This window comes from Lathyrus oleraceus, chromosome 5, assembly GCF_024323335.1.
Source record: "Lathyrus oleraceus cultivar Zhongwan6 chromosome 5, CAAS_Psat_ZW6_1.0, whole genome shotgun sequence".
Classification (NCBI taxonomy): Eukaryota; Viridiplantae; Streptophyta; class Magnoliopsida; order Fabales; family Fabaceae; genus Lathyrus; species Lathyrus oleraceus.
The window spans coordinates 44761810-44771645 of NC_066583.1; the positions used below are offsets into that span (position 1 = coordinate 44761810).

The 9836-nt window shown below is 33.6% G+C and overlaps 1 protein-coding gene across 3 annotated transcripts; it reads left to right on the forward strand.

Moving 5' to 3' along the window:
* The first annotated feature begins 311 nt into the window (after positions 1-311).
* On the forward strand, positions 312-9323 carry LOC127083666 (uncharacterized). Of its 3 annotated transcripts, none has more exons than XR_007788493.1 (16): positions 314-494; positions 1731-1942; positions 2432-2568; positions 2648-2758; positions 2844-2945; positions 3042-3150; positions 3243-3443; positions 3918-4086; positions 4172-4253; positions 4347-4440; positions 4992-5088; positions 6087-6180; positions 6568-6640; positions 8091-8264; positions 8384-8492; positions 8758-8992. XR_007788493.1 is itself a non-coding variant. In XM_051023997.1 (16 exons), the coding sequence occupies exons 1-16, from the start codon at positions 482-484 to the stop codon at positions 8914-8916; spliced, it is 1947 nt and encodes a 648-aa protein (XP_050879954.1). In that variant the 5' UTR covers positions 317-481; the 3' UTR covers positions 8917-9323. The 3 variants fall into 3 exon arrangements, 2 of the variants coding, with proteins under 2 accessions (XP_050879955.1, XP_050879954.1); XM_051023997.1 differs by having other exon boundaries at positions 317-494; positions 8373-8492; positions 8758-9323; XM_051023998.1 differs by lacking the exons at positions 8384-8492; positions 8758-8992 and having other exon boundaries at positions 312-494; positions 6568-6635.
* Positions 9324-9836: the final 513 nt, after the last annotated feature.

Here is a 9836-nt window from a genome sequence, read left to right on the forward strand (position 1 = left end):
GATTATTTTGTGTTGTGTGTTAAAAATGCAAATTTATTTTATAACAAAATAAATTAAATCAATTTGTTTATATGTTATAAATTGTTTTTACAAACTATCTTAAATAATTTATAAAAATAAATTAGAAATATGTATGAAAAATGTCGTGAGTTGTTTTGATAATCTCTCCCAAACAATGTAAATCGATCAAAATATATCCTTTTGATAAAAGTACCAAAAGTGAAAGAGAGAATAAAAAATGACTTTTTTTAGTAACTTTGTAGTAATAGTATTTAGTAGTGTAAAACGTTTTACATCGACCATTATCAAATTAATCTGCTTAAAAATTCCATTTTAAAAGATAACTTTTCTTTCTTTTTCTGTAACTTTGTAAGTATTATAGTAACACCGCCTCCCATTAAACGGAAACGAAAACGAAAACGCGATCACGTGTTCTCTCTCCGGCCACCGTAACAATTCAATAACCTTCTCTGACTCCGATATGGATAACTCCGGTTAGTTCTCTCTTACGTTCATCGTGCCATTTCTTCAATTGTTCTCTTTCGTTTTCTCAATTTCCAGTTACTTACGTTTATAATTTCAATCCAACAACCAAAAGTTAGTGAGTTTCACCTGCTTTGAATTCTCGTTGATCAAACTCTAATTTGAGCGTAATCGTTCGGATTCGGCGTTTTTTTTACAGATGTTGTTGCATATTTTTTTGCTTTCATATCTTATATTGTGTTATGGCCTTACTAGAGGCCGTAGCGATCTATGGCGGTTACTGAATCTGATGCGGTAAGTCTATATTTGGTTGCGCGGTGAGGAGAATTGATTCTGAGTGAACTGAATTTGTAGAATTGATTCTTAGTGAACTGATTTTGTAGAATTGATTCTGATTAAATGTGAGTAGCATGTAAAGTGATTTATGTTTGGATATATTTATGTAAAAGTAAAATGAGTTGAATAACAAATTTCAAGTTTCAGTCTAAAAATCACTTTTAAATTCAAAAGCTACAAATTGTAGTTTCAAGTAGAATCAATTCCGAAGTCAGAATCAATTTTCCTTTAGAATAACCAAACATCTCAAAATCATTTCGGAATTAATTCTACACTTCTAAATTTACTTTTGCCTGTTTCAAAAGCTAAACCAAAGTGTGTGTTTGGTTCTGCGGTGAAAAAAACTGATTTGTGAGTGTGAAAAAAACTGATTTGTGAGTGAATTGATTCCATAAATTGATTTTGGTTAAAAGTGAGTTGAATGTAAAGTGATTTACGTTTGGATAACTTTATACAAAATTGAGGTGAAAAGTAAATTCCAATGAAAAAATCACGTTTAAACTCGAAAGCTACAAATTCTAACTTCAAGTAGAATCAATTATACTTTAAAAGAACCAAATGCCTCAAAATCATTTCAAAATCAATTCTACATCTCTAGAATTGCTTTTGAAAAGCTTTTGCCCCTTCCAAAAGCTAAACCAAACATAAATGGTTTATGTATGAAAATAGACATGATCAACTTTTTGATTGGAATTTCAGTGGTATCTTTATGTTGGAAATTGCTGTGTTCTGAAAAAGACTTGAACTTAATTATAAAAGTGAGGTGTATATATTTTGGGAATCTTGATTTATTGAATTATTGGAGACAGTTATTTTTTGGGGAAAGGTTGCGGATTAAATTGATCTTGAAATGACTCTGTACTAAGGTGTTTCAATTGAATTGCTTCATCATTTGTTGACGCATTTGGCAGGAAATCCACAAGATGTGGCTGTGCCACCGGTTGAAGGGGTTGCTGGAGGTGGTACATCTTACGGGTGGAATGATGGTGACACACATGATTTGAATCACCTCAAGTGGCCAATTGACCCTACAGAAATTCCAACTAGGGATTTAGTGCATGTATGGTGCATGCCAAGCACAGCGAATGTCGGATCTCAAGAAATGCCTAGACATTTCGAGCCTGTTAGTATTTTTATCTTTTATTTCTATTTTTTACTCATCTATAGATGGTCTTATGGCGTATTATTTTAAATTTGTACCACACACTATATACGTATAATTTCATGTTTTCTGTAAGCACGGCGTTAGCATTGCTTGTTGTTTATGAGTAGGAACTGCATGGGTGTTAATTGAATGGCCATTTCTTTACAATTTGTCTTGTGTGATACTTACTTGTTATTTGATTTTGACTATGTTTGCACAATGACCAAAAGGCTCACAATGCATGCTTTTGACTTTGCATCTGTTTTTATAGCAGTAATGAGAATCTCTCCAAAAGTAACAATTTTTATGACTTTCCTTTTTGAAACTTCACAATTCTCTACCCTAAATTTGAGGTTGAAGTTATGAATGAAGAATTTAATTTATAGAAATATTTTAGACTGAGGAAATCGTAAAATTCTAAAGCATTTTCTATTCGCTTGACATTAGAGTTTTTGCTTTATCATGTAGATAAACCTGCTTGCAGCTAGAAATGAGAGGGAGAGTGTGCAATTAGCTATTCGACCAAAGGTTTCATGGGGTGGTTCTGGTGTTGCTGGGACTGTGCAGGTTCAGTGCAGTGACCTGTGCTCTCCTTCAGGAGACAGGTTGGCATTTTCTCTGTTGTATGGAAAAAATGTATGATTTACTTGGTTTATATCGATTTGCTGACATCAGCATTGGCAGACTGATTGTTGGAAAATCACTACTGTTGCGGCGGGTGGTGCCCATTTTAGGTGTACCTGACGCTCTTGTTCCCCTTAATCTTCCAGTTGGTCAGATAAACCTATTTCCAGGGTACATGTCTGATTTACTCTTGTGCTGTCTGCCCAATATGCTGGTTGATTGATTACTTCTCACTCTGTTGTTCGGTATTATTCAGGGAGACTAGTACTCTTTGGATTTCGGTTGATGTTCCAAGTGCTCAACCTCCAGGACAATATGAAGGAGAGATTCTCATTACTGCTATAAAAACAGATGCAGGGTGAGCCTTTTTTCTTTTAACAATTTTTTAGTTTCTGATATTGTCTTGCAAATATTAGTTCATAGCCTTTCTTTGTCAACTTCAATCATTGTACAGATCTCCAGCTCAAAGTTTAAACAAGGTTGAGAAACATCAATTGTATAAGGAGCTTAAGGGATGCCTTGACATTGTTGATCCAATAGATGGAACACCATTAGATGAAGTGGTGGGTTTTATTTTCAATCATTGTGTGTCATTCTGCTACCATTTATAATCTTGGCGTCCTTATGGATTTTTATGCAAGCATCTCATTTTTAGGTTGAAAGGTTGAAGTCTACAACTATATCATTAAGAAGGATTCTTCTGTCCCCATCATTTTCTGAATTCTCTTCAGAAAATGAGTCAGCAGATGTAATGGAAGAGGATGCCATTTCAAGTCTCTCTCTACGGCTGAAGTTAAATCTTACTGTCTGGGAATTTGTACTTCCAGAAACTCCTTCCCTTCCTGCCGTATTTGGTGTATCCTTGACCCATATTAAATGTCAGACAAACAAAGCCATTTTAAAAAAAAAGTTATTTTTCATAACTCTTGGAGAAAATTACTGATTTAAATTGTCTAAGTAGGGTTATTAGATGCTAAATATATATGCTTACTAGTTAAAACAAGTGGCATTTAATGTGCATTTATTCTTAAAGGGTGCATGATACCATACATTACAACCATTAGATTGGTATAAGATTTTGATCTTGATGAAAAATTAATACCAATCTAATGAATGTAACATATGGTGTGTGATGCACCCATTTTTAATTGGTGCATCCTGAATGCAGTTTATAATACGAACAAACTCTGGGACTAATATGAGACTTCCAGTTGTTTAAATCTCACTGCTTATTTTGCATTTTTCATCCACTGTGCACTTTTGGTCTATATCTTTGTGAAATAGAGTTTATTTGTTTGTGCATTCTGCTGTTTCCTTCACTCTGCACTAGGTATCTGATACTGTAATTGAGGATCGCTTTGGCGTCAAACATGGGACAGATGAGTGGTATGAGGCATTGGATAAACATTTCAAATGGCTTCTTCAATATAGAATCAGCCCCTATTTTTGCAAATGGGCTGATGGTATGCGTGTTTTAACATACACATGTCCATGGCCAGGTATATTTCTGATGCAATAAATTTGATAGAGTTGCAACCTCAAGAAATATTATCATTGCTGAATATTTCCCTCTTGACATTGTAGCGGATCATCCAAAATCAGATGAATATTTTTCAGACCCACGGTTGGCGGCATATGCTGTGCCATATAAACAAGTAGTCTCCGGGTATACAGTCAGTCAGTTGTCCCCGTTCGCTTCTGTCAGGTATATTTGCAATGAGAACTGATGAAATTCAACCCACCTGTTGATGTGCCACAGTAGCGATGCGGGGAAGGATTTCTTGCAGAAACAAGTTGAGATATTGAGAACCAAGAATCACTGGAGAAAAGCTTACCTTTACTTGTGGGACGAGGTATAAACATGCGTGCTATAAATTACTAGCAAGTCTACCCTAGGATAATGTCATAGATAGGTTATCCATCTCTATCCTAACTTTGGATTGAACACTGCTACTGAAAAGTTCAAATAGCCAAGTAACTTTTGCAGTAGTCATTGATTAATTGTTTTATTTCTTCCTGTTTTTGTTAAAAAGTTGACTAGCTTCATTAAATCATTAATTAATTGTTTTTATTTCTTCCCCGTTTTCATTAAAAAGTTGAGTTGCTTCATTAAATTTTGACTGCCCTAAGTGGTATACGTTATAACTATTTCTCTCCTGAGAATTTTACACGACAAATCATGTCACAATTGTGTCTATCTCTCCCTCTCTTCATGAACACTAAATAATTAGGCCCTTATCAATATTTATGAACATTTATAACTATAAATAGGTCAGCTCAGCACATTTTTTTCAAAAGAGGGGATCCGTTACCATAACTTTGAATCTGGTCCAGTTCACTATGATCTTGTTTTTTTACTGAAGCTATGGCCTTGATAAGCTAATTTTTGTACCTTTTTGTCCAGCCACTAAATTTGGAACAATATGATTCTCTTCGCAACATGGCAAGTGACATTCGTGCTTATGCTCCAGATGCTCGTATTTTAACTACATACTATTGTGGTAAGGTTATCCATATGAAGTTATTCTAGTTTAATTTCTACTGGCTTATACGAAAAATACATGGTAGTTTATTCATTTTGAATTTAAGTTGTTTCTTCGAATTGGTAATGCCTTTTGTTTTGTTTGGCATATTCACATTTTGGAATGTGAAATATTTCACATAGTTATGTCGTAACAGCTGGCTGTAATTGTATTCTTATGTAGTTGATTGGATAAATGAAACTCTACCGACCATTAATAATTTCTTTTATTTGATCAAAGAATAATTTTGACGGGGATACAATGCAATTTATTTCTTCTAATTTTTCCATCTTTGAAAATCCTATAAGCCAGGTTTTCTTTCATTCTTAATTACTGTTGCACGGTCAAAGAATAGTTTTGCCAGGCAAATGACTTTAGTTTCTTTCTGCTAATTTTTTTTCCATCTTTGATTTTTTTTTATATTACTGTAGGAATAATAGTTTTGCCGAGGATATGACTGCAGTTTCTTTCTGCTAATTTTTTTTATCTTCGATTTTTAATTTACTAAATGGAAAACCATATTTTCTCATTTTTAACAAATGGAACCTTATAATGAGATATAGAATGGTAAACATTTCCCGACACATCCTTGAGATTTATTGTTTTACCTGTCACTAAATCTTCTTGGTTGGCAAAGTCTGGCTTCAGATTGTACCTGACAGCAGTGTATCTAAGATAATCTTGGTGTTGGCATTCTAAAGTTTCGCATGTACCAGGAGAAAAATGTAACACAATCTGCATCTACATTTCATTTATATGATAGCTAATCACAAATTTGCTTCGTTGATTATTGATTTTGTTTTATTTTTCTGATGAATGTAGGACACGCTTCTTCAATTTACTTACATATCCTTAGATTACTCTATCAATTCAAAATTTGTTATAGCTTTCTCCTGCCAGCACTTTCATTTTTAGTTTCTTCATAGCTGTTTCTACGTTTCTTTGAGTGTATCTTATTGTGCGTTCATTTTATGTAGGGCCAAATGATGCACCTCTTGCACCTACTCCGTTTGAGGCTTTTGTAAAAGTTCCATGTTTTCTGCGTCCTCATAATCAAATTTATTGTACAAGGTATTGCTTTATAATTGACTATATCCCTATCAAGAGTAAAAGTACATTTTATTATTATCAACTAATTTCCACCTATTTACCGTTTTGTTTACTGCAAGTATTTCATTATAGATTTTTTGGGATTTTTTAGACCTTTCGTGTTGTGGTTCACTTGCATACCCAAAGGATATTATTCAGTAAAAACTTGAAAGTGTAACTTAAACTTCAGTTAGGTTGCTGAACCAGCGTCATTTTGGATATATTGATGGGTTTATTTCTCGAGTCTTATTTATTGTGCCTTTGGAAGAAATCATTTTTTTTTCAGTAGTGAAAATAAAAGTGGGAATGAAGAATACCAAAAATTTTCTTTTCGTTAAACATTCTAAGAACTTGAATTTATCTTTACAGTGAATGGGTCTTGGGAAATCGGGAGGACCTGGTCAAGGATATTACTGCTGAATTACAACCAGAGAATGGTGAGGTAATGTTATATAAGTTTACCGTTTTTTCCTCATCTGTAATTTGGTTTGTGCTCTATGTTTCTTCTGAGTTGATAGATATTTGTTTTTACCTCTTCAATGCTTTTGAACAAAATATCTTAAAGCAGATTGCAAGCACTTTTATAAAGTCTACGAGTCTTCTATTTCTTGAGCTAAGCATGTAGTGGATTTCTTACGATAGTTCCCCGTGTCTACCTGTTTGCAAAGCGGTACACAGCCAATGTTACCATATTCCATATAACCGCACCCAAAAAACATAGCGCAAATGGTGCATGTATACCCTATATTGCAGTTGCCATTGCGTGAAGATTTTGGAAAGTTAAATAAGGTAGAAGGAACTTAAACTGAAGAGACGTTATTGGTGCTTACATACAAAAAACAAAGAAACTTAAAAAGCCTTATTTGGAAAGCCTACTGAACCGGCAAAGATAAAACAATAAACAATGAATTGAGGAAAAACACTAGCATCTGCACACTCTTCATTTTTTATTTATTAAACTAGAAGCGTCGTATAGTAACTGCCAACTTTTAATATAGAAAATAGTAATTAATAAACTGCGCATTTTGGTCTAGAAATGAGATCTAAAAAACAAAGTAATGTGGATAAGTGGTTCTTTGAAATCTACCAATATACCAGTTAATATTTTAAAATGTACCCAAGCCCAAATAGCATACTATCAAATTAGCATATCTCTTACATACCATGTAACCATACCAAGAGTAATGTATACCAGATAACTACGGGATTAACTCTATGTTCCTTTCTTGGTTGCTTTTTATTTTTAACGGATTGGGGTTGCTTTTTCTCTGTTGTGCCATGCTCTGGATTTTAGAAACATCACTAGCCTCAATGTAGTAGGACAACAGTTCTTATATATGAGCTAGACCTGCTTCCAAGATTTATTTCCTTCAAAAGTATATTGCATTAACAATTCAAACCAAGGCTCCATTTGGCATATTTAAGGAATTCATTATGTTTATTGAAGACTTGATACCTCTCATATGCTCCTAGATTCTAGTGCACAATGTGAAATTCTTGTTCATATGTGTTAATGTACAAAAAGATTTGTGAAGGATGTTAGGTTCCTAACAAAGCCTTGGAGGATTTAATTTTTTAGTAGAGTTTGAACTCCCATTTTCTTTGATTCTCAAGTCTCATCAGCCAACATTATTACATTGATGTATTCTAACATTTTTCCTCAGACATTTTTTTTGGATGATTATGGCAATATTTCTCCAACAATAGGCTGAATTGAAAATCAATTTGAGTGTGTCTACTGATGCTAAAATAATTGGTCTGCTGCACTGAATATTTATTCAGTAAATGCAAAATTTCCATGATCGGAAGAGTGATGCACAGTAGAATGTATATTACTATTATGCTGGTGCTTAGTTTTATTTGCTCATTAGAGGCGGGTGGTTTTGTCACAGGAATGGTGGACATATGTCTGTATGGGACCAGCAGATCCTCATCCAAATTGGCACCTTGGAATGCGAGGCACTCAACATCGGGCTGTCATGTGGCGTGTGTGGAAAGAGGGTGGCACAGGATTTTTGTACTGGGGTGCGAACTGCTATGAGAAAGCAACTGTAGCCAGTGCAGAGGTGATTGTGTAGCTTGTCTATGTTATGTTACGTTGGAAAATAATGGAACCATTAGAACTTGCTATACTGTAATGTTACTTTCCTACCATTGATATATTTTTGTGACAGATAAAATTCAGGCACGGCCTTCCTCCTGGGGATGGAGTTCTGTACTACCCTGGTGAGGCATTCTCAACTAATGAACCAGTGGCTTCTCTTAGACTAGAGCGCATACTCAGTGGCTTGCAGGTAGAGTATTTATATTTATCCCCTCAAAATATTGCAAACTATTCTCAACAAATGTGTATCTTGACAAATTATTTGTTTCAATATAAATACTTTTGGTACATCCCAGTACTCTTTATTTATAATTTACATGATTTGCATCTATTTTTATCCTATGGACTATGCAGCTCTATTTTCATGGCATGAGCTGGTATTAGTTGTCGTAAATAGTTTAATAGTTTTTCCTTTATATATTTTGATCTTAGATTCCTCGTTTCCCTTTATTTAGGATATCGAATACCTGAGACTTTATGCTTCAAGATATGGTAGGGATGAAGCAACTGCGCTTTTGGATAGAATGGGAGTTTATTTTGGTCCTGAGCGTTACACGCACGAACATATGCCAATTGATGCAATGAGGGGTCAAATATTCAATTCGTGCCGGTAGTGATTTTCTGTACTTATATGCTGAAAGATTCGGGGTTCATTTAGCAACTGCTGACAATTTCAGGCATAGGTTTAAAAGATGCACCAATCTTCACCTCGTCATGGTATTTAGGTATACTCATCTTATTGTAGTGGATGCTTTAAACTCTAGGTACAGATATTGAAACGTAGTTAGATGAGAAATCTTTTGTTTGTGCCAAAATAGGACAATCAACCTTACATTCTACCATGATGAGAAATTGCAGTTTATTTGCAGTTATTAATTAGGCCTACATAAAGGGTTGTATATACTGGCTCATTTCTCTTTTAGCCTGCCCGATACACTGGTATTTTGGTGTTCATTTACTATCTTGCATATATGTGAACTATTTGAGCTCTGTTATATGAAGTCTGTTTATTGTGGGTTCATTTATTCATAGCATTTGTGCGACAATATGGTTAGGTTGCATGAAAGGTGGTTTTTCATTTAAAGGAAATTAATAAAATGTTTTTCTTAGATGAAACATAAATGGATTGCCTTTGTATAAGATCTTTAAACTAATGTCGGTGGCAATAGGTTTATTAATTGTAAAGCATAGACAAAATATATGTTTAGATAAAAAGTAACCTATCTTAATTATATATTTTTATTAAAATTAGTGCACAATAGACAAAATATATGTTTAGATAAAAAGTAACCTATCTTAATTATATATTTTTATTAAAATTAGTGCACAATTTCCAAGATATTATTTCTATGTTAAATTCTTAACTTGTGGATTTCTTAATTTGTGTTCTAATTTGTGTTCTAGGGATACAAGTTAGCATATTATATATATATATATATATATATATATATATATATATATATATATATATATATATATATATATATATATATATATATATATATATATATATCCACGCCGAGTCCTCTTCACT

Coding starts and splice junctions, on each gene's coding strand:
- LOC127083666 (XM_051023997.1), top strand. Junction 2,569..2,647: donor TGCTCTCCTTCAGGAGACAG/GTTGGCATTTTC, acceptor CAGCATTGGCAG/ACTGATTGTTGGAAAATCAC. Junction 8,265..8,372: donor CAACTGTAGCCAGTGCAGAG/GTGATTGTGTAG, acceptor TTTTTGTGACAG/ATAAAATTCAGGCACGGCCT.